The sequence below is a fragment of the Engystomops pustulosus genome, chromosome 5 (genome assembly GCF_040894005.1).
Source record: "Engystomops pustulosus chromosome 5, aEngPut4.maternal, whole genome shotgun sequence".
Lineage (NCBI taxonomy): Eukaryota > Metazoa > Chordata > Amphibia > Anura > Leptodactylidae > Engystomops > Engystomops pustulosus.
In genome coordinates, this window is record NC_092415.1 from 41924068 (window position 1) to 41949933 (window position 25866).

Here is a 25866-nt window from a genome sequence, read left to right on the forward strand (position 1 = left end):
AAGTGAATTGTAGCCATGGTTCTAGGAGCCATCAGACTTTCAACACTTTTTTGCCAGAAGCTTCAAATTGACTCAAATAGGATGGTCTTTTTATTTTCTAGTTTATAATTTGTCTATTTTACAAAAAATGTCTTATAGGATATTAATAGACACCTGATCACAATGGTTTAAAGTAAAAAAAAATGAACCAAAAACTTGTAACATTGAGAACGTTGACAGTCTTCAAAGTACTATGGAGCATGTATGATATTACTTTACTCATCCTATGTTGGCTCATGTTGTCATCCTATTGTTGTCTGCACCAGTGTAATTGTTCTCACTTTGGGTTAAGAAGTAGTAGTGTGATTCTTATAAATAGGTTACAATTAGTGATGAGCGCTGCAGCTTACTCTAGGATTGTAGCTTCCTGAGCGGGGAGCGACAATTCCTCTGGAAAACCCAGATGGCTTTATCTAGGGCATTTAAAGGGTAAGGCCCGTTCCACACTTGCGAGTGTGATGCGATGAACTCGCATCACACTCGCAACGCAAGCTGCCGGGAACGCACGTCCCGAACGCTGCACCGCGGGAGTGAACTCAGCATGTCAGTTCACTCCCGTGGTGCAGCGTTCGGGCCGTCCGTTCCCGGCAGCTTGCGTTGCGAGTGTGATGCGAGTTCATCGCATCACACTCGCAAGTGTGGAACGGGCCTAACACCCATGATTGGTGCTGGCATCAATCACAGGTGTTTACATTGGGGGTTGGTGTTTGGGTTCAGTACCCAGAACCGTACTGAAATTTCACATTCAGTCAAACCCGAACCAGAACCAGTTTGCTCATCCCTAGTTACAATATTTTTACGAAAAACTGCATATCTGTCTCCTTGGCTCCTCTTTCTCTATAACATCATGTGATGGACTTCAGGGAGTGGTGATAGGTTAGACATAAATGTCAACATTCACTTAATTTTTGTACAAATGTTGTAATACAAATGTTATACATTATATATAAACAGTAACTGATACAGGCATCTATAGATCACTCATGAACCTAATAAACTTTCTGTTTCCATTGAGAATATAACATGTTTCTTTTAAAACATAATGGGAACATATGTCACTTGTGTTCATTCTTGGACAACAGTTTCTACATATGCGCTTGAGATTTCATAAATTCTAAACAATTAAATTACCTGCTCCCTGTGGGCAGGTCTAGCTGTTATTAGGCTTTTAGTATGTTGTTTTACTTTTAGGTACATGCAGCACATAGCAACCCAAGCAATTACTTAGTTCCATGGAGATCGGGGGTTCCCACAACAAAGTCCTTAGGACACAAGCTATGGCGGAGCAGGGAGCAATAGACTCCTTGCTTTGTCATTCAAAGTGGAGCAATGTATTGGGTAGCCCCAAACATAACTTTGGTGTGGGCACTTTTCATGTGATGTCCATTAAGTTGGTGCAGCATAGGATAGCTGCTTTTTATTAAGACTTCTTATCTGAACAGGCCAATGGATTGTACATGTTTAGGAAATTTGACAGCCTTGTTTTGAAAACAGCACCACACCATAAGGGTACATTCACACACTCGTATGCTTGGCCGTAGGCAGGTGGGAATACAGTGGCACGATGGAGACGAGGAGGAGTGAGCAGCACTCCCAATAGGAAACAGCGCCGCATGGCCACACACATGGGGAAAGATAAAGCATGCCCTTTGCTTTCCCTGTTTAGACACACATGTACTGTCGCCAGGCTGCCATTGCTGTCTATGGGGACATATTTTCGGCCGCATATATTGCCCCTAGAGGGTCATCAGGGCCGGTATCAGCACTGGGCATACATGGGCGAGTGCCGGGGCACAGAGCAACTAAGAGGCCCCACCTAAGACTGTACATAAGGATTTCATGGGGGGGGGGCTACTGAAACCTAGAGCCAACCTTGACGGTCATGTGAATGTACCCTCACCCTAACTGCCTCACTGTTGTTAGCAGGCAGTACCACAGTCATCCAGGTATGGTGAAATTTCTGGAAATTGCTAAAAACCTTTCATAATTGAATCTGATCCACTTGGGTTGGTTATCTAAATCCATTTTAAAGCATTAAATACTATAGTGTGAAGATTTAGACACATAGGGGGACATTTAGCTGGTCCTGCGCGATCCCTGCTGTGCGTTGTCCAACAAGAATGAACTTTGCGATTCACAAAGATCGTGTCCGCTGGAGTTCACCTTCTTGTTCCCAGTGCGTGTAAGTGCATTGTCTTGCGACACAATTTTAAAGTTAAATCCAGCGCTCAGTCCAAATCCGTTGGATCGTCTGATGGTCCACCCCCTGATTTCTGTCGCATGGAAGTCGGCACAATTCCATGCAAAATCTGATCACGTGCAACACAATCTCCTTCTAAAATGCTGTCACAGTGGTACAAATCCCGAAAATTTCTAAAAGCCGACGAAAGTGTGATTCGCGGCACCCTTAGTAAATAAGCCCCATAGTCTGTTTCTGGCTTTTGTTTTTCGGAAAAAAAAGTCCTGAATGTATTTTACTATATTATTAAGTACACATTCTATGCTTTTCTAGACGTCTATTCCTATCCATAGGGTGTGTTTGATTTGAGTCCCTCCAGAAATACCTTACATACTTACAACTTCTATTAATACTATGACCGTGTTCTCTCGCCAAGTTGGGCTAAATCAATACATTTCCTTTGTATATTTATGAAGAAATTATATCCCCGGTGTTGCACTACAGCCTTTATTCACTGCTAGTTACAAGTTTAAGAGATTAATCTCTGAGGAAGAGAACATTTTGGAGATGTTTTTAAACCTCAGCAAATACTGTGTGTAGTCCTGGAGTCTTGAACAGTGCAGGTTTGGGCTGCAGCCTAAAGCTTGTGTCAAAGTAGCACAATGTCCTCATCCACCAGAAGGGCTCATCCACCTCTGTTGTGGGCCAGCAAGGTGAAGCAAAGGAAAAGAAAAAGTTTGTAAAATAGCTCACAGTTCAGTTGTGAAGAACCCCAACAGCAACAGGGTAACATAATCCTTGGGAGGAAACCAGGTCTGTCTGTTGTAGTAATATCTTCAGCACAGGCCCAGGGCTCTATCTGTGGCAAGGCTCTGTATCCTTTTTGAAGAGGAGCTGGATGAGCTCTGCTGCATGGGCAGCTGGATTTAGTGCAAGCTTCTGGATACCAGGGATTATCCTCTGGACACTAAGCAGGTGTCCTGACAGGTAGTGGAGAGGCGTGAGAGTTCACTCTCTTGGAATATGTGTTTAAGTAAGAGATTAACCCAGAATTACAGACAGAACTTGATTTATATTCCGTTGATCTGTGGATGCATTCTGGAAGAAGCAGCCAATGACAACTGTGCAGTTCTGCAAATGTAGCATCTTTTGCAGACATATTGGCAATAAAATACCATTTAACCCTTCCAGAGTACAAGATAGTAAACATGTTTTAAGAGATAACAGTACTGAATTCTGACACATGTTGGCAGTATTTTAGCACAATTTTGGCACAGCAAAATGGCAATGCAGTTTAAAGGAAAGGTAGTGGCTTGTGTCATCATCTGCAGTGGTTCAGAGGATCCACTACCTCTGAGCCTGACAGTTTTAATATGATTTAACTAGTAACACACATTCAGTAATAACTTTAATAACCTTCTGAGTTATAACCCAGCAGTGAACAATTAGCTTTCTCTAATAAAACCATTTGTCTGGATCTATTAAGTCACCTTTTTAGATCTATTAATCTATTAAGATGTTCACAACTGATTTTCCAATGCGAAATCATCACAACTAGTCTGTGCGTGAGCATATCTGTCTCTAATGTATTCCTTTCAATGGAGTATCTCAAAATGCATCAACTGATATAATCCTATAGATTTGCAGCCAGTTTTGACATTTGTATGTGCTTATGTTGTATTCGCCCCCTAATTGTAATCAAAATCTTTGCAATTTGTTTTCTTCTACACAGCAGTAAAGAAGGCTTGTGTTTTGCAGTAGTGTTTGCATTTTTAATGGGACCAAATGCATATACATTTACTTTTATTACAGGGGTTCTCTTAGAATAAAATATTGATAACCTGTCCTTAGGAAAGCCGGTCAGCTGGCTGTCAGAAATTCAAGATGCCAGAAAACTGGGATGAGCTGTAGTATCAAGCACAGTCCCCATAAAATATATGTGCTATGCTTCATGAAGCTGCAGTGAAGAGACTTCAGCACTTGACCTAATACAGCTATGGTCCAATAACTGATCAGTGGAGGTATCAGATGTTGGACCACCATTGATCTGATATTGATGACCTATCCTAGACGTACCTGCAGCAGTAGATCCCATAAAAATGAATAGGAGCCATGACTGCAGTTACACACAGCACAAAGTCAACTGGTTACACCGTGCCCAATGGCTAATCGTTGCAGAAGGGCGAGTGCCAGTCCCCACCACTGAAAAACTGACAATGTATACCGCAGATAGGCCCTTAAATATTAATTTTAGGACATCACTTTTAGAACGATTTTTTGCCTCCAATACAGGCAGTCCCCGGGTTACGTACAAGATAGGTTCCATTGGTTTGTTCTTAAGTTGAATTTGTATGCTGTAATGAGACCAAGGCTTATCAAAAAAACTTCATGACAAAAGCTTTATAGCTGATCATTGTAGTCTGGGACTATAGTAAAGCTTTCAGAGAGCTTTACTATACAATTATATGATCACAGTAGACAGAGGGGTCCGCCTTTAAGAAGGGGTCGTCTGTAAGTCGGGTGTCCTTAAGTAGGTAACCGCCTGTATACTTCCCTTCCGCCCAGAACGCTTAGTCTTGATGCTGGATGTCTGCAGATGCATTGCAGACACAATCTTCTGTTCTCTGCGTCCTGCGATACATTTTGCTGATGAGATTTTTGGGTCTTTTGAGTCTTTTGGCACCTCATCAGTTACAATTAGAAGGATGAATACAAAGGCAAAGAAACAAAACTGTGTTTTATTAAAATAATATGGCAAGGGTTATAAGCAAGCGTGAGCCAGCATGAGCATAATGAACTAGCGGATCTGTTTAAAGGGATGACTTTATAATTTACTGGATGCATTTAATTAAAAAGGGAACATCAAAAAATTCATGGGAAGCAAACAACCTACAATATAAAGAAATGGAAATTAGCTCAGTTTGGGGGGTAAAATGAACAGGGTGTAACTGTTAATGACCATCTTCGGGTATTTAGTTATTCAAGTAAAACCCAGGATCACATCTTATATAATAAATCAACAACATTCACATGAGACTGCAGATACCGTAGCAGTAATTTGAATAGAATAGTGTGTTTTTTATGCTGAAGTATAAGGTATAAAGGTCAGGGCCTACAGGTTTCACTAAGTGATTATTGGGGCTAGTGCTCTTATTTAAAATTAATTAAAATTAATTGATGTATTATAGAGATGACCAGCACAGAGCTTGAGTCCTGTTCAGTAGAACTAACAATTCTATGAGCTGATATATTCTCACAAATGAGCTGATATATACTCACAAATTGTGACTATGGTCAGTCTATGTGCAAGGTAACCCAAGTATTGGTTGAAAGCCAAGGTTGGCAACTCCTATTCTGTCCAAGATCTCTCACCTTCCCCCAGATATAAGGTATACAGTTAGTATACAGCTACGGATGTGAAAGTACAAAGTAACATTTGTGATATTGGTCTACAATTCTATTTGCCCTATAGCAGTGATGGCGAACCTTTTAGCGGACGAGTGCCCAAACTGCAACCCAAAACCCCCCTTATTTATTGCTAGGTGCCAACCAAAAATGAAAGCAGTAACTTGCTCTCTGTTCTTCAACAACGTTCAATGATACTGGCCTCCTGAGCACAAGTTGGAAAAATTGCATCATTTTAGCTTCTTTCTAGTGTCCCTCTGTACACAGATTTGTAGGGCCAGCAGAAGGTCTTCCAAAGATAATTCGGCCCTGTCTACTCATTCTCCCTCTTCCGACATACCCAAGTAGCGAAGTAAGTATCACTTAAATATATGAATGACAGCAGCATTTTTTAAGTTGCTTGGAACTGCAGGAAGATTCTTTGAGTCCTGTCTAGTGTGCTTGGGTGATGGCCCGGGTGCCCACAGAAAGGGCTCTGAGTGCCACCTCTGGCACCCGTGCCATAGGTTCGCGATCACTGCCCTATAGGACACAGCTAGAAATCAGTTCATTCACTCATGTCAATGAAGTTCCTTAATGACAACAAGACAATTGAGGCTAAACTCATTTGTGATATTCTTAAGCCATACTCTTTCTTTTTACCCTCATATTACTCAATGGGTAACATAGTATAAAAAGAATGAATGGAATAGATACAATGAATGAAGCATATAAAATCGACCCAGTCTTTATCCATATCTCCAACCGTCCCCCATCCTCCTAGTAGTATGAGTAAAAAATCTCTAGAAAACTTCTTCCACATTGCTTTGGACTTTAAGGAAGTCTATCAGCTAGACATAACCGTCTTATGTCACATTGTCATACCACTCAACTTCAAGGGGCCTCACTAGTAACCAGAACCCTTGACATGCTTAAATGCATAGTACAGCACAAAATGTCAACACAGAAACCACTACTGCATAATACTACATTTGTGCAATAACTAATACAGACTCAGACGGACTACAAATACAGTGCACAAACCAGACAATAATAATACTGGAGACCCCCCCTAGAACAGACATATAATACAGTGTACCCCCAGAGCAGACCTATAATACAGAAGACCCCCCAGAGCAGACCTATAATACAGGAGACTCTCAGAGTAGACCTATTATACTGGAAACCCCGAAGAGCAGACCTGTAATACTGGAAATCCCAAGAACAAACCTATAATACAGGAGACCCCGAGAACACAAATATAAAATTGGAGACCCCGGCTACAGCATGAGAGGGGCTAAGCTATAAGGACACATGTCCTCACCACTCAGGTCCCCTCTCATTTAATAAGCCGCTCCTAGTGCAGTTTTTAGAGGTGACAGGTCCTCTTTAATGGGTTAAGTAAATAACCTGCAAATACTGTATCGCCCACATCCAGAAAGTTTTCTGAAAACGTAGCAGTTATTTTATATGGTGTTAAAATTGATCATCACAATAAACTGTACATTTTGTGACATAGTTGGCATTTGCCAATAGATGTGTCCTGTTTATTATGGCTTTCGGGTCCTTGGTGACTCCAGCAGATGAATGCAGAGAAGTTCCTTTGCTAAGTGAGTAGGTGTAACAGAGCTGAAAGTGACCTACTCACTCGAGACGTATTGATTTTTCTGTTTGTTCCTGACATTTAGTGGCTGAAAACCAGTGGGAGACTGTATGTATAAATGACTTCCAGAGACGATGGTCTGGCCGGTGCCTTCTGCAATGTTACAAATCATCATGTGAGAAATACTCTATTATTCTAAACAATATTCAAGACCAAATCTCTAGTCAACTGCAAATTATTTACTTTTTATTCCCATTCCATACACTAGGTAAAGTAAAATGTTTGCAGAATTAGAAGTATGTAGACCTAGCCAGAGCATAAAATAAAGTAAAGTAATACAATGAAGTATAAATGAAAGCTATCACCAGAAATCTACCTAGATCTGATAGACGGTTCCTATAAATCTACTAAACCCTAATCTATCTTCACCTAACCCTAAAATGTTTTCGAAACTAAGCTAACCGTTATCTGCTTAATATGCAAGTTTTTACAGACAGAGTACTGGGGCATGGAGTAGGATCTCCGTGAAGTTAGAGTAAAGACTACTACGCCCCAGTAGCCTTTGCAATCCCTACCTACCTATGTGCTCCAGATACTTCTGCCGTTTACTGCTCCATTGGAGCCCTGCATACATGCAGGAGCTTCAACAACAGCGCTGATGCCCATGTCTATACCAGAGTTCCCGTCGACATTGATGCCAGAAGTATTGCGCATGTGCAGAGCTCCGATGGAGCAGTGAACAGCGGAAGCAGTGTGAAGGGCATGCCGTTAATGCAAAGGTAGGGAGGGACCCAGAGGCTACTGGTAGTAGCCTTTTCTCTGGCTTCCCGGAGATCCTACTGCATGTCCCAGTAGCCTCTCTAGAAAATGTAGGTAATTAGGTAAATAAAATTTAGTTTAGAAAGCATTACATGATTAGGTAAAATAGATTAGGGCTTAGAAGCCATTTTCTGGTTTCGTTTAACATTTGAACATGTTTTTATATTAAGAAAATAGTGCAGGTGACAATAGTAAACTTTGAAATTCACTATACGTCAGAATCACAAGAAGAAAGCCTTTTTTCCCATTTTTTGATACTTTCTTCTCCTTTAGTGGGCAGTGTATCTGAAAACCTTCCCAAGTCTTTACATAACTGATAGAGAGGCTCTTTCTAATGAGTTCAGTCAGTGGAAACTTTATCAGCTTCTACTTACCTGTCAGAGTATGGGAAGGAAAGCTAATTTATAGACACTCCCGAACACAGTTCTTTTAAACTCAGTGAGGAATGTGAAATGGACCCAGATTTAATCAGGACAGGACTTAGCCACTTTAAATTGTTATCTAGTGGCTTTGGTTGCTGAAAATTACTAGGTTACAACTTGGGTTCAACTGGTTGGAAACCCTCCTGGCTTGAACTCAGTATTACTGTCCTGCACCCAGCTCTGTCTTTCTTCTGTCTTGTGGTTCTTGTGTCTGCTATCGGAGCTGACAGACTTCTTCACTGTAATTATAAAACTAGAATTCTACACATTATATGGGCATCAGCAATGACAAAGAATGGTGATACCTTAGACATCACATTGACAGCCAAGATGGAACCCGTCCAAAATCTTGAGATTTCAACTCTGCTGAGCATGATGGTAATTTTGAGTCACCTGACTCTTATTAATATATTCAGATGATGTTCAAATTCAGTGTTTTGGGTAAGGAGCCATACCAATAAAATTGTGAAAAAGTACCGTGTCCAACATGGTGAGCAGGTGGTAAACATACGGCCTGGCTCAGGATTGTTCACAGCTTTTACAATCTCACAAGTTCTGAACGTGTGACACTGATGGGAATGTTTTTCTTCATTAGTGACATATAATTTATTCCACCTATTGAAAAGAAGTGCGGACCATGTGAGAGACATAAACTACTTAAACAAAGCAAACAGCTGGATGGGACCTGCCCAAATGGCATTTTTATCAGCTTCTAATGGAGATCTGGCTTCATGTAAACCAAGCAGTCTAATAAAGTGTTAGACTCACGGGTATGTGCTGCCAAGCCAATTATTGTCATCCTGCTTCGAAGCAATTTGTCAGCACTTAGGAGAAGACCCTGATCTGACAATCAGGAAAGTCAATGGATTCAGTGACATCACATCTTGTATTATTGCCAGAATATAAAGTTCAAAGTCATGGATGAAACCCAAGTCTAAGCACCTGATACCAGCTCCGTGAATTGCGCAGGAACCTGTTTGCTACGTTTTAATGGCTGCCAGATAATAAATTGCTACACTAGCAGAAAAGGGAGATGACACAACTCTACACATTCTCACTGATACAAACACCCACATCCTCCTTCCTTCCCTGATGGCCAGGGGTCTCTACTGTCTGGCAATGGCTAAGCCACAGCTTTAAAAGGCAAATCCACACTACTAATAAGCAATACTTGTAAATAAGAGTTTTTCACCGTGAACAAGCAACTAAGATGCCCCTTACCTAGATTACGAGAAGCTTTGAGTTGGTAAATCAGGTCAAGTCATCAGTCTTGACATAGTGCCATGAAAAATGGCTGCCCAATATCTAATATCAGTGTGAAAGCTGAACACCAAGAGACAGTTTTAGGGTAATTTGCTCTTGGGATGTGGATTTTTATTCCTAGGTCTGGATGGTGGGCAAAATTAAGACATGTTAGGTCTAACAAAGTGGATTTGGTTCAGAATTGGCTGAAAAAAGCCCCTACCATTCAGTTTAATGTCTAATACGATGAGATATTGCCATAGCCAGCTTCTTTCCTATATAGGGAGCCATGTGTGACAAAAATACAACTTAATATCAGTTGTTGCAGATTGCTGTTTTTGTAACCGCTTCTTGTTGAGCATTGAATATCCAGATATTTTATTGACAAAAAAAAGTATTGCCTCAGCATGCGGCTGCCCACCACTCTTTAAAGGGAACCTGTCACCAGGAATGTCATGTGGTGACAGGTTCCAATAACCTTATGCTAAGCTGATTTAAAGAATGTCTTTGTCAGCATTCAGAATCATTTCAGTAGTTTATAATAGTTAAATTCACATTACCTGGCTCCCTGCCAGCAGTGTGTAGTGAGTCAAGGGAAGGGGGGGGGGGTGATTCTCAGTCTCCTCTTCTCCAAACTCATGTACCTCCCTCCCCCTTTATATGCATTCAGAAGACAGAGGAGGGAGAGGGATGGTGTGGAGGAAGAAAACATGAGACACGGGGAGCAGCTTCCTCCTCCCCAGAGACTCACCACATGCTGCTGGCAGGGAGCTGATATAAACAAAAATACTGTATAAAAAAAATGACGGCACTACTCCTATTCACAAGAAAAAAGGGTACAACGTCAAGCTGTGGAGTGGAATGGAATATCTTAAAAAAGGTCAAAGTCCAATGCACAAGGAACACAATATAGAAGGAAAGGATGGCTCACCAAGCTGTAGATGCAAATATCTTCTTTTTTAATTGAATAAAGTACATATACTCACATAACAAGTGCAAGGGAGGGAGTGGGAGCTGAACGCCTATTAAAAGGCAACGGCCGTTGCCTTTTAATGGGCAAAATGGGGCAGATTTACTTACCCGGTCCATTCACGATCCAGCGGTGCGTTCTCTGCGCTGGATTCGGGTCCGGCCGGGATTTATTAAGGCAGTTCCTCCGCCGTCCACCAGGTGGCGCTGCTGCGCTGAAGAGCATTGGAACACGCTGTAGTTCACCGAACCGCGCTGAGTGAAGGTAAATGCAAGCTCTGCTACAGATTTTTTTTTGTAATTGCGGCGGTTTTTCTGAATCTGTCGGGTTTTCATTTGGCCACGCCCTCCGATTTCCGTCGCGTGCATGCCAGCGCCGATGCACCACAATCCGATCGCGTTCGCCAAAATCCTGGGGCAATTCAGGGGAAATCTGCGCAAATCGGAAATATTCGGGTAACACATCGGGGAAAACGCGAATCGGGCCCTTAGTAAATGACCCCCAATGTGTCAATATGTTATCATTTCATGTTGAGTGTGACTTTAAAACTTCTAAAAAAATATATAAAAAGTTAATGGTAGCTAAACCAGGCTAAACCACTTACTAAAACTCAATCAGTGGACTAAAGTGTAAAATACTGGAAACTTTTTTGCATTAATAGGCTAAAAAGTGTTTTTGGTATTCTCACCCTCACATCAATGACGGAAGATTGGGAATGCTGTTCCCTGCAAGTTTGTAGGTAAGATTATGTGTGTGTCAGGAGTCGCATTACTCCTTCCCAGGCTCCACAACACCTTCGATTAACCCTTCTGAGCCTGAGGCCCCTTTCATACTTGCGTTTTCACGCGCGTGTTCTGCGCGTTCTTTTGATGCATAGTGCAACACCCTCGCCGATGCAAGGCGGAGGGGTGGTTGCGAATACGTCCCACAGCATGTCACTACATCACACTACATAGTCCTTGTAGGACACAAGGGAACATTGCAGTGGTAGATCCTGCCTGGCAAGGCAGGAGTTAACTGTTTTATGTGGTATAAGATGTGTCATCCAATCACATGTATTGCACTCTATTCTCTGTAAGCTGAGATGTAATTGGAGGAGTAGCCACCACCTGACCAGGGGAGTTACAAGACCCTGTCAGGAAACTTCCAGAAGAAAGCAGTCTCTCCCTGGAGGGAGAAGAGACCAGTTCTAGCCAGACCTAGGAGTCTGAAGAAGCAGACTGGAGTAACCCCAGTCTAAACTCTATACAGCTAGCATACCAGACCAGAGCAGGAAGAGCCTAGCCCCTGCCTGAAGAGTGGAGCTAATAGATAAGAGTTAGTGAGAAAAGGGGTATCATCCTACCTTCAAGGGTGATACCTGAAGCACTCCAGGACAAGCTGAAGCTTCCTATTAGGACACAGCTACCTCCCAGCCTGCCCTCTGCATCCAGGCTGGCGATCTACCTCCTGTGGCTCCCATCCACCTGCATCTCAGCACTCCACCATTCTTTTAAAGGCACGTTGCTGCGGTTCCTGTCGGTTCCAATAAAGAACTGTAAGTTGTTTTTGTTCAACCTCTGCCTCCGTCTGGTCCCTGCTACTACGGCTGCCATCATCACAGGCACCCTGTCCACCACACAGAGACCCATACTCTAGACAACAAAGGGTGGCCCCAGGGAGAACCGCTATAGCAGCCTCTCCCTCATCATTTCTTGTCAACACCACCCTGCTGGAGAGCTGCCAGGCTGTAGGACAGCCCTCCGGTTCCCCATACCAAGCACCGTGACACTAGCGTGCCTAGGCCGCAACCGCCAGCCACTCAGGTACTGCGGGCCCCGTCTGACTCCAGGCCCCGAGAAAAGGTTAGGCCCCGGTGGGGGATGTTGCAATAGAACTTGCATTGGACTCTGACCCATTGTAATCAATAGGTTCTTTCAGGCTTGCTTTATTTTTCATGCAAACACGTGCACTTTTTTTTAAAAAAAAGCAACATACAAGTCTATGGAGATGCATCAAAAACGGATCGCACTCTGAGACACATGGCGGTCCAATGCAAGTGCAATGTGTTTTTCACTGATCAATTGCCATAAAAAAGATAAACCTCAGTCCTGAGTCCTTTTCACGCGTGTTATCTGCGTGTGAAAAACGCATTGAAAACTTCAGCACACAGACCCCCATTATCATCCCAATGACGGTATAGCCTGTCTTTTTCAATAATATATTTTTCCTATTGTTTATTTCGACATAATTTGTTCTGATTGTATTGGAACTTGCAGTTCAGTTATGTCACAATGACGGCTGCACCAATTACTGCGAAGGGAAAACTGAGAATTAAATTATGATTTAGTAAAATGAAGCGATATGGAAATATTGGTGTTGGCAGCTGTGTTAGTCGAGGCTGAAAAGAAAAGCTCCGGAAGACGCTGCTACTCTCTAAGTATTGGAAATAAGGAGAGAAGATGAGCTCATATATCTGACTTTCTAAATTAGGAACATGTAACATATTACTGGAGGACACTGCCCCGCAAATATTTTTCAAAGAGATGGTTTATAATTATTGCGTCAATTGATCAAATGTATTAGATTCTTCTAACACGAATCTTTATATTTCCTCAGAATTGCTTCCCAAATTGAACTGTCAGAATCCTAAATCAATTTCCCATATAATAACATAATGCAGTTTGTCCATTCGTGTCCTAATGCTGGATACATAGTAAGGACTGTACAGTGCATTATCTCCGTAATTGACACTAGTAGAATTAATAAATGAGCCGTATGTTATTCCTATTGGATATTGGAATCAGTATGAATTGTAATAGGAGGACATTGACTTCCCTACAGATATAAAAGTCCTCCTAAAAGAAGACAAACATTCACTGGTTTTGAGTCAAATCAATGAAAGTAAAATCTTAGTTTCTTAGGATTAGTCTCATGGAGCTCATACGGTGCTAATGGACATTAAGAAGGACTTGTATTGTGCTGATGATCTTTATTTCTATGTGGCTATTACCATATTTTTCGGATTATAAGGCACACCATCAATAAATGCCTACTGAAAACTCTAGGTTCATATATAAGGCGCACCGGATTATAAGACGCACCTTATTATAAGGATGAATGACCAGCAGGTGGCAGACCTGTGCACAGTTCCAGGCAGCTGTTGTCTGTAAGTATGGTTCATATATAAGGCGCACTGGACTATAAGGTTGATTTCAACCTTTTTGTGCCTATTCCAAAATGGGAAAAGTTGCTTTCTGTGTTAGGTCTACCCTATTTATCTAAACAGAGAAGATGTGTCTTCTCTTCAAGTGAGCCTTTTTGTGGGTGCAAACAGCTGAATTACGTCAAAAATAAGCAAAAATCTATGCCAGCAAAACCTTGCAAGATTTTTTACATAAAAAGGTGCAAATTGGGCCAACTTGAAAATAAAACTAAACATGAGATTGAACACATTTAACATAGCAAAAAAACACCCTTACGATAAATGATCACCAAAAAAGACATAAAAGAAACAACAACAGAGTGAGAGACATCACTATGATAAATGACCCCCTGTCTGTCCCCGGGTGTCCCAAGTTTCTATGTATTCTCCTGAAATTAAACTTATAAGATAATCTTTCAGCAGTTTGGAGCTTGTAGGTTTGTTGATGGGGCTAGGCGGAAGCCACTGACAACTGTTGAATCATGCCTTTGTGTATGATTGAAGGCTGCAGCTCTGCAAGTGCTATTTGAGTCACGTAATCCTGAAGAGCTACATTTGATTTTATCTATTCTAGATGGTGGACGAAGAAGGCTCTTGGTTTCAAACCAGAGCAGTTATTCAGGAAAGAGGTTTTTCTTTTTGCATTCTGGAAACCCAACCAGTATATTCCAGAAGGATCAATATATACACATCAAAACAGTAGACAGCGCTGTTTTGATGTGTTTGACCTATAAAACCTATAAATTAAAGATATAATAAAAGGCTTCATTGCACATATTAAATGAAATCTACCATTGGTTTTTATGAATTGTGAATCAAACATACATTGAGAATGCTGTAGCTACACTGATGCAGAAACATATCTTGTTTAATCCCTGAACTGAGTGGTTTTGCTTAAAAAAACTAAATTTAGGACCTTGGGAAAACTGGGTGCAGCCTGGCTTCAGTACATAAAAGAGTTGCCTGAAATGTCCAGACAGGACTAATCAACCTGAGCTGGATGACTCATACACTGGTGGTTGGTGCTGCGATTGATTACTTTAGCTTGTCAGGGACAACACACTGATTACCTATTCTCAGCATTATGCTGGACAGGACAAGGCTGGAGCAGTGCATAATTAGGGTGAGGAGACAGGAGCGACAAAACTTCATTATGATAATTTTATAATTGTTTTTTCAGTAAAACCACTCAATTCAGGGAATAAACAAGATATGTTTTTGCTTCAGTGTTTCGCTACAGCATTCTCAAGGTATGTTTGGTTCATAATGCATGAAAGGACATGGTACATATCCTTTACATTAACCAATTCACAATTTCTAAAATATTGGTTTGTAAATAAGATCCGTATTTCCCATTCCCCCTGGCTGCCTATTGACAATGACATGTTGCAAACTTGCTATGAAAAATTGCAGCTCATGATTGACTGCAGGTCACTTTTGCATACACAAGCCTTAATATTCCCACAAATCATTCACATGCCGGCAATTTATATGTTTTTCCCTTAACAATGCGGCTGAACCAATGACCTGTATTATGAAAGTAATAACTGGAAGGAGCAAATAGCACAAAACAATGTGATATATACATGGAGCTCTGCCTCATGTTTAATATAATATAGAAGTTATTAAAACCACATCTACCAGGTCTAGTATGTCTGCTGACAGTATTTCATATGTGTTTAATGAAAAACACTCCCTGAAATCCAACACTAAAATCTATACGATATTCCCAGGTAAAGTAAAAAGAATGGTATACAGACTTTTGGGAACATTCCTAGCTGGAACGGGAGGTACCACAGAACCATTCAATGTAAGGTCATCCTTTTCTGAGAAGCAGGAACATTTTCTATTAGGATAGTTTGTGGAATTCATTAAAGAACATTTACCACCAGGATGAAGGATTGTAAACCAGGCACAGTAACATACTGGTGTGTGCACTCTCTGGCAGGATCTGCTATTCTTTTAGCTTCTTATCTTCTTCTTTTTACAAAAAAAAGGCTTTACAAATTATTCAAATATGCCTAAGGGTCCTAAGCCATGAGCCCCTTGGGCTCGTTTGCATAATTTGTGAAGCCTTTTTTGTTAAGACAAGGACATATAAAGCTAAAAGAAGAATGGATTTGCCAGATGGGGCACACACCAGTATGTAAGTGTGCTTGGTGTATAATACTTGACCATGGTGGTAGATGTCTTTTAAGTTGGATAGTTCCAGCTTTCAATAAGAGGGATATTCCTTGATCTAGATGAACACTTCATGTATCGGGAAGGGTCCTGTGCAGAGTTTATCTCTACGACATGCCATGCCTGGCCTAGAAATAAACAGAGCCGGCGACTTTCCACATATGAAAGTTCGCCGGCTGCATAAGTGCGCAGGCACAGGGACTGTAAAGCTCCATGCTGGCCAACTCTCCGCCATCATGCCCACCGCTCAGTGGACAGTCATATTTCAGATGGTTGGTTATTCAACATATGGCCATTTAATTAGAAGCAGGGTAGGAGATAAAAATAAACTGGGGCACATTTACTAAGGGTCCACGGACCGCAATTCTTTCGAATTTTCCAGAATATTTCTGTTTTGCGCCGAATTGCCCCAGGTTTCTGGTGCACATGATTGGATTGTGGCGCATCGACGCCTGCTTGCATGTGACAGAAATGGGGGGTGGGGGGTGGCCGTCAGACATTCAGACAAGTGGATTCGGAAAAAACGCAGAATTTAAAAAACAAAATGTGTCGCAAGATCACACACTCTCATGCACCAGGAAGAAGAACGTTAACTCCGGCGGCCCTCGGCGCGGAAGCGACACCTGCAGGAAATTGGATGCACAGCCTTAGTGAATTGCGCCGGATCCTCGTCGGACAACGCACCGCGGGATCGCGACAGGACCAGGTAAGTAAATCCGCCCCGCTGTGTTCAAATACTTCCTGGGTAATACAGGACAGGGTATAAAAAATAAATGTATAAATGTAGATGATATTGTATTAATACTGGCGCAGTCTTATGCTACCACAATAAAAAGTAAATATAAATCTGTACAAATTAATTTCACTACTATGCAATAAACAATAGTGCATTTAAAGGGGTTGTCCACTGGGTGCACAAGCCATTATTATCACATAAGTCTGATGACACTCTGTGATCTAATGAGCCTTGCACCTGTGTGACATTATATGACCATGGACAGATTTCTATCCAGTAGAATTAGATTATAAAGCTTCCTATAGAAGGACAGCGAGTGGAGATCTAGAAAACCAAGAAGAATTGATACAGAAAGTACATTGAGAAATTGTATAATTTTTCATTAGTCAAACAATATTAATTATTTGCTGAAAGTTGACAACCCCTTTAAAAAATACTTAAAGGACATCTACCACAAGGATGCAGGATTGCAAACCAAGCACACTTACATACTGGTGTGTGCCACCTCCAGCAAGATCTGCTCTTCTTTTAACTTCTTATGCCCTGTTTTTTTTTAAAGGCTTTTAAAATTATGCAAATTAGGCTGGAGTGGAGATGTTAATGGAGTCCCTCAGACTCATTTGCATAATGTTGAAAGTCTTTTTTTTTTTCTTAAAAACAAGGTTCAAAAAGCTTAGCGAAGAGCAGATCCTGTTGGACGGGGCAGACACCAGTATGTCAGTGGGCTTGGGTTACAATCCTTCATCCTGGTAGTAGATCTGGTTGACCATACAACACGTTGGGGCTTGCAGTGGTTACCGTACATGGACTCATCATGTAAGACTGGCCAACATTTTCTTACCTTTCTAAATAAAGTATCTAATATACTGCCTGTTGTCGAGAAGATCTGGGTTTCCGGTTTAGTTGGAGACCGGCTTAGTCTTTTGCACTATTATTAGGACATCTGGGAGAACTTTAATGCTTCACAACCGTGTTATGTTTTCCTTTCAGGTAACAAGACACAGTTTCTAACGAGACATGTCTCTCTTTTTCCTAGGCGTTCTTCCACCGAATGATGCAATATGCTGCTTCAAAATCTGATAAAAATGTCACAGAGGAAACCGTAAAGGTTAGTCCTGAAATTCTTGAAGTTGCTTTCTATTTTGAGGACATGTGGATGTGTTTTGACTCCACTAATGGGTTTATATGGTAGAACAAAACAAGAGTCCTGACACGTTTAGACATCAACCCTAAACAGGTATCCCAGACTTGTCTTAAAATATCACTAAATTCTTCACGGTTACAAGAAAATTAACCCAAACTGAGAAACTCCTGTTCTGCATGTTTTTTTTCCCCGTTGGTTTAGTTAGAGATGGGATTTGTTTATTCCCTTTTTTTCTTAAATCTATCCACAGTTTTTGGCATCCAAAGAGCAGACAATGTTGGGTAACAGCTCAGGAGAGTTGTTTAATCATATCTTGTGTTTGTAATTAGTAGCAGTAGAGCTGTAAAAATGTATTTATATTCCAGGATTGTAGCCTCTCCAAGTGCCCTGGGGGTGTTTCCTTACACAGCTCCTCCCCCCTGTGTGACTGCTGTAGTATTAAACCAGAAGCCACTTTTACTCAGAGCAGAGGGGAGGGGCTGTGCAGATGTTCAATTTGGAATTTCACAGCACAGTAGTGTGAGAAGACCACCTAGCACTCCTGTTACATCCCTGGAATATTAATACAATTTTTATGGTCCTGCTGTTACTAACAATACAAAGGTAAGATTACACCTCTTGCCATGGCTTAATGGCAATAAATATACCACCTGAAAGGAGGAGATACTATTTTCAGTAGAACAATTCAGCCCAACAATAAAACTTTTTCTCAATTTTCCATAAATTTACTAAATACTGTATATACCCGCGAATAAGCCGACCCTAGTATAAGCCAAGGTACTTAATTTTAACACAATAAAACAGGGAAAACCTGTTGAATTGAGTATAAGCCTAGGGTGGGAAATGCATTGGTCACCGCCTCCACCCAGTATATAGCTAGCAAGTCCCCTTCCCGCTGTATATAGCGAGCCCTCCCATGTCCCCAGTATGTAGCCATCAAGCCCATGCCCTCTAGTATATAGCTATCCAGCCCCCTGCCCCCAGGCGCACACACTATAATGTCAGCAAGTGGACCTGGACTTGTGTATAAGCTGAGTTAGTTTTTTTTAGCACATTTTTTGTGCTGAAAAACTCGCCTTATATACAATATTAATGTATATGTGTTATACACTTTGTTTTGACACTTTGGGTGTTTTCTATCTATAGAGAAGTTTTATATTCCTTTCTGTAATCATCCAATTACCCAGAACTCCAAGCTATAATCTACAACTTTAATAATGGCTTTAGAGAGTTTTTATTGTTACTTTTTCTCCTAAAAAGCAGTCTTTACTTGGTATTCATTGCAGTGCTCCCTGCCCTCCGCAGATAATACATTGTGCAAACATTCGCCAACTTCGAGCGGTATAAATTTTAGCTCTCCGAGCATTCATCTTTTTATCTGATTGTGATAGAGCCTCTACAGTGCTATATATCCAGCACAGACACATAAGCAGAACTCCGGGGGGAGAAATATTTAGGATATTGCGGTGGATTTTTAGACAAATTCTGATAAAAAGGATCCATGCACAATACAGTCCAGAACTATTTGTGTCCTCAGGGAAAATAAAGACTCACAGGGGATATTAAGTACAGATCAAGCAAAACCCAGCCCTATAGAAGCAAGATATATAGAAAACACCATATACCGTAACGTAGAAGGGTGATATCTAAGAGCTCACTAAAAGGGATCCACAAAAATAAACAATTTTAACCAATGTTAAACAGTAAAAAAACGTATGCAAACAAAGAATGGAAGCTAAACGGAAACAGCATGCAACAGAGACGCCAGTGTGAACCTTTCCTTATACTGTGTGCTACTAAGTTCTTTTTTTAATATGATTAGATGGGACTGTTAGTTCCTGTTTGATGGGATTCAATATAGAATTAAAAGAATGACAATGGATTTTCAGGAATTCTGTGAAGTTTTCTGTGAACAATTCAAATATGAGAAATTAATTTTACCCTGCTCCATTTTTGGGTTGCAGCGTCACATTGGTAGTTGGTTTCACGGCATTCCTAGCTGGGGTGGAAGTGTCAGGAGTTATGGGACACGTGTGGCATTGGCCGGCCGCAACTAATTCCATGACTGCAACACTTTTTGCCCCAGGCTGGGGTTTTAAGGAACCGATGAATCCCACAATGATGGAACCAGGAGCCAAGTAGTATAAGTTCACTTGGGGGGGTTTTACCAAACTCCTGGAAACCCACTTCTAAGTTAAATTATACTGTAGTGAAATGTTTGGTAAGCACCTTGCATATTATTACAATGACATAATGACATATCTATATTATGCTGATCTTTCTAGATGCTTTTCTCCAACATCGAGGACATTCTTATGGTACACAGAGACTTTCTAGCCCTCATTGAGGAATGTCTGCATCCGGAACCTAACTCACACCAAGATGTGGGAATCTGCTTTCTGCGATTTGTAAGTTGGGTTTTCTTTTCATTCCATGCTCCTGTATTCTTAATGTTTGCAATACTTTGTTTTTATGTGAAAATGCTGATCTAGTAGTAGTCATAAAGCACAGGGGCATGAATCCAACTACTATCGTCTTGGGGTTTGTAAGCTCATCTTGTGTTCTTGGTAGATTCATCTCGATAATCTGGTTTTAATTACAGACTATCACGATGGCATACCTATGACTTTCACCTAAACCTCAGACGCTTCCTCACTTACATCCTCTTCCATTCTTTACATCCCCTTTTCAAAATTAAGAATTTCGAACATGCACCCCTTTCCTGTTTATGTTCACCTAAGCTAAGAATAATTTGATTGTATCAAAAACCAAACCCTACTTTACTGCCTAGATATACACCTATATGGTAAGATAGGCCATTAATATAAGATCAGTGGAAGTCTGGCAACCATTTAGCCTTGCTACCACCAGTGTCACGATCAATACAGAGAAAGAAGCCGGAAGAACAGCCCTACCCTGGTTAGTGGTTGGAGCAAATAATTTGAAAGGAAACCGACTATTTGCTTTTATGCATTATGAACCAAACATACCTTGAGAATGCTGTAGCTACACTGATGCAGAAACATATCTTGTTTAATCCCTGAACCACGTGACATTGCTGAAAATACAATTATTAAAATATGATGAGGCACTGTCATTCCTGTGGCTGCCCAGGCGCTTCTCCTCTTACCCTAATTATGCACTGCTCCAGCCTCGTCCTGCCCCGCATAAGCCAAGAATACGTCATCACTGTGTTTTCCCTGACAGGCAGAAGTAATCAATTGCTGCACCATCCACCAGCTGCTGTGAATGAGCGATTCAGCTCCGGTTGATTAGTCCTGTCTGGACAGTTCAATCAGCTCTTTTATGCATGGAAGACAGTCTGCACTCAGCTTTCTCAAGGTCCTGAATTTTATAATTGTTTTTTGAGCAAAACCACTCAGGGATTAAACAAGATATGTTTCATTGTCGCTAGAGTATTGTCAAGGAATGTTTGGTTCACAATGCAGAAAAACAAATGGTAGATTTCCTTTAAGTGGTGCAGCTAGATTCAGCTGATCGTTGGGGGATCCTGTGGATTGGTCTTCAATGTCAATAAGTTGAAAACCCCTTTAACAAATACCGGTATTTCCCTATTGGTGATTTAGTCTTTTGGCTTTCTTCAGGAAATATCCTGCTAATGTTATTTGAGGTTTATATACAGCAAAACAATTCTTTGAAGTGAAACTAAATTGAGCAGTGTTCAATGCTACTAAACGCTACTTGTTATTGAAGCTTTTTAGAAACTAGATGAGAGCCATAAAGCCAAGTTCGAGCCTTTTTCTTGAGTGCTGAAATATAGGCATTTCTGTTACTTATCATTTTCAGGCAAAATGTGTTATGAACTAAATAACTTTATAAAGGTATGGAGTACGGTAACAGGTTCGTAAGTTGAGATCTAGTAAGTTGATAAGTAGATTCAGTACAAATCTTTTCTGCTTCACTTCGGGCAAAGCTTTTTAAATGGTGGCTAATAACTGATTTTTCCCAGAGCTTAGGGCAAAAAATGTAAAAAAAACAAGATAGGAGTTTCTCTTGAAAACCCCATTTAAAGTGAGTTAATATCAATTTCCAGGACAATTGGAGCAACACTGGAGAAAAAACCGAATAGGTAGAGGTTTCATATACCCTGTTGTCCCAGGTGGTGGAGATCAGATGTTTGGAGTGCACGTGAGGCTCTGGCCTGAGCTTGCAACACTTGAGAAAGGAAAAGGTTCGCAGCACATCCAGCAAAATAAAAGCACTTTATTCTTCATTCTTTAAAAGATACATCGTGGGGTGTGAGTAGGCACAAGAGACCTACGCGTTTCAGCTTATCTAAGCCTTACTCATGGTATGATAAAAACATGATGACAACAAACATTAAATGCTCTACAAACACCTGATAATCAGGATACGTGTATCCGGTTGGTGTGGGAACAGAAACAGGTAAGACACATCATGGAGTGATCCATAGGGATCGGGAACAGGTAAGATCACTCCATGATGTGTCTTACCTGTTTCTGTTCCCACACCAACCGGATACACGTATCCTGATTATCAGGTGTTTGTAGAGCATTTAATGTTTGTTGTCATCATGTTTTTATCATACCATGAGTAAGGCTTAGATAAGCTGAAACGCGTAGGTCTCTTGTGCCTACTCACACTCCACGATGTATCTTTTAAAGAATGAAGAATAAAGTGCTTTTATTTTGCTGGATGTGCTGCGAACCTTTTCCTTTCTCAAGTGTTGGAGCAACACTGGTTTGGATTGAATATGGTTGTACCGCACCTGAATTATTTCATAAATTCAATAAAGCTTCTGCAAATCTTGGATATTTTACTCAGCTCTATCTAAAAACTAAAATGACAGTTTGAGCTGAAAGTCTAGGTACCCATTCAACTTCCAAAAAAACATATTCACCATGTCCATTTATGGCAGATCTACAGATTTATAATGCTCCCTTTATCTAAGTTTCTCATGTTGCGTGCAAGCAGCAATTGTCATGACCACTAGGACCTGTAAAGGATATAAGCTTCTGGTTTCCTTGATGGGTGATGTCAACCACTGCTGAGTTCGGACAGGCCACTGTGTCCTACAAGAATGGTATCCCAGTGGTGGCACTTATCCTGGAGTGCCTGAGGAAGGATTGAGCAGTTTTGGAGTGAGCATTATTATTATTGGAGCTCCTGCTCTGGGCCCTGAAATTCTTCCTGATCTTGGTGGGAAGCTACAATAATAATGACTATTTCTCCCCCTTCTTTCTACTGCATAGACATCCCCTGGCCGCTGCTATGATTGAAAGCTGTGACAGAGCAAGGAACAATAAGATGCTGCTTAAATTGCCATGTCAGCACTTTGTGATAAATAAGTGGGTTTAGGTTATCATTTGGCTCTCAGTCGTCATTGCCTTATTCAAACCAGTTTGCCACAAGAAGACCACATCCTAGAAGACTAATATTAGGTGCAGAGATGTTTCATTCACTAATTTTTGGGGTTTATTAGGAGTTTCAGCTTGGAAAAGAGAGGATAACATGGTAATCTAGGTCTTCTACTTTACTCAGAATATTAGCTGCTTTCAATCCATTTTCATTTTGGAGGGTCGTAGCAGTGTACCGAAAAACTTGCTGTATGAAATCACTACATAGAATCAGACTGAGGTGGGGAAACTTGACTTCAATGTTCAGCTCTCCTCCTTCTTGACTTTGTGTGGCAATCTCACACAGCAATTACAAGTACACTCGCACAACCCTCCAAAATGGGAATTTGGATGGATTGAAAGCAGCTGAAGTGCTGTGTAAGGTAGTGGGCCTGGATTATCATCCTACTTTACAAGGGGGTTCCATCTAAATAAATGATATTGCCTGCTGTATAGAAATAAAAAGCTATGCTCCCCTCACTGGTATCACTGGACCAGGAATCGGAGAGTGGTGGCTGGAATAGAGGGGTGAAGTTTGTTGAGGGGCGTATCGCGTTTTACAGCAGTCTGAGATATTTTAAATACAATTTTGTTTGTCTGAAATTGGAAACACAGGAGCTCATTGTATGGGGACCCCAGTTTAACTTAATTTAGTAAGATGTTTACCCTCTGAAATTTACCTTTTAATATTTGCAAATCAGTATAATACAATTCGAAACTAAGCTATAATATTTCTGTAATAATGTAATAAATGACATAAATATAACATACAGAACTGATGTACATCACCAGCATATGGCTGACTGTGTTTCTTTGTACTCACCAGCTTCTATTGGTTTGGAGTAAGTTTTATTTGCAGTTTGTGTTCTTTCCTTATTCATACTGGATGCATTTCCACGTTTCATGACGACAATCTGCACATTTACTGGAATATGCACTTACTTTACTTAGTGGGATTGGCAGTGAGGTTGTGCCATTTACCTTCTATCTACTGCCAAATTTCATCAAACATTCTGGAGAGCTCAGCATCATGGCAGGTGTACAGAGATGAATGAAGAGGTGGCATTGTAATCTTCCAGAAAGTCTATTTTACCTGAGCTAAGAAAGTGGAGCCTACTTGTAATGTGTCTTGTGATGTCTATATAAAGAAATGTAAAGCAAACCTGCCAATTAATTGTGTTGTACTGCTACTTTGTGTACACCTAGCCAGAGGTGCAATCCTCCAGTCTTGTCTTTTTCAACAAAATCTGAAATTCATAATGGAGGCTCCAGTACAAGGCAGAAGACTAGCCATACTTACTGCATTGCACCTATCGCTCAGCCTCCCATGCATTCACTTGATCATGGTCCTGGTCCCCCCTTCCTTCCTTGTCACTTCATCCTTCCAAACATTATCAAGCCTTGGGAGTGGTAAATCTTGTTGCTGTACACAAGTCACCCCCTTCAGGACAGCAAGGTTGACGGTTACAAAAAATAAGATAAGAGGCAACATACTTAGTGGTTACACGCCTCTCACAGGAGTCAATTAAATGCAGGTGGTCCCCAGGTTACATGCAGGATAAGTCTTTAGGTAGGAAACCTACCATGAGGAGTCTACCATCGGAAGTAGATGTGATAGTAGATTCCTCATGCCTGCCTCTGTCTTTATCTGTAATTTAATAACCCTGGAACCTAACTTGTTTAAAATGTTATTTTAGTAATATGTAAATTAACTGCAGAGGCTACTGGGGCGTGGAGTAGCCTTAGCTCCCAGGGTCCGGCCAGGCTAGTACACGCCCCAGTAGCCTTTGCAGTTAATTTGCATATTACTAAAGTAATGTTTTTAATAAGTAAGTTTCCAGGAATATTAAATTACAGATTAGGGCAGGGGCAGCCAGGAGGAATCTACCATCAGATCTACTTCTGATGGTAAATTCCTCATGGTAGGTTTCCTATAAAGGAAATCTACCACTTGGAAAACCGCAATTTAAAGCAAGCATACCTTCTTGTGGCCATCAGTAATCTGATGCAGAATCTTATCTGGTTTAGACAAAACCTTGTAATTTCTGCAAATTTTTTTTTTAAATATGCTAAATAATGCAAGTAATTGATATAGTTTGTGTGATGCAAAGATATAAAACTTTCCAATATACCGTATATGCCGGCGTATAAGACGACTGGGCGTATAAGACGACCCCCAACTTCTGCCCTAAAAATATAGAATTTGGTATATACTCACTGTATAAGACTACCCCTCTCCCAAATGAAAAAAAAGTCGGCTTAAAACTGCAAAACAAACAAGAGAGCAAGTGCCTGGTGATCATAACTGTAAGCTGCGATATTAATGAAGATCCGACATGCTTCTGTAAGTGCCGCCTGTGACCCCCAGCTCTGTGACGCCGACCGCTGTGACAGGGCGGCTGCATTAGCATACAGCGCGCCGCCCCGTCAGCGCGTACTAAGCCTCTTCTAATGACTGTGAGAGGCGGACTGCCGCGCATGCGCGGCGGTCCCAGGAAGCGGCTCTCTACGCGCTGACGGGGAAAAAAAACACCTCACACAGTGCGGCCCCCGTATATCCGGCGTATAAGACGACCCCCCACTGT

General features: G+C 41.1%; 1 protein-coding gene across 2 annotated transcripts in view; it reads left to right on the forward strand.

Annotated features, from left to right (window-relative positions):
• PREX2 (phosphatidylinositol-3,4,5-trisphosphate dependent Rac exchange factor 2) overlaps positions 1-25866 on the forward strand; it is a 202097-nt gene that overhangs the window by 21583 nt on the left and 154648 nt on the right. For both annotated transcript variants that reach the window (XM_072151744.1, XM_072151745.1), the window contains exons 2-3: positions 17796-17867; positions 20189-20311. In XM_072151744.1, coding sequence (XP_072007845.1) covers positions 17796-17867; positions 20189-20311 — 195 coding nt within the window. The remainder of the gene's footprint in view (positions 1-17795; positions 17868-20188; positions 20312-25866) is intronic.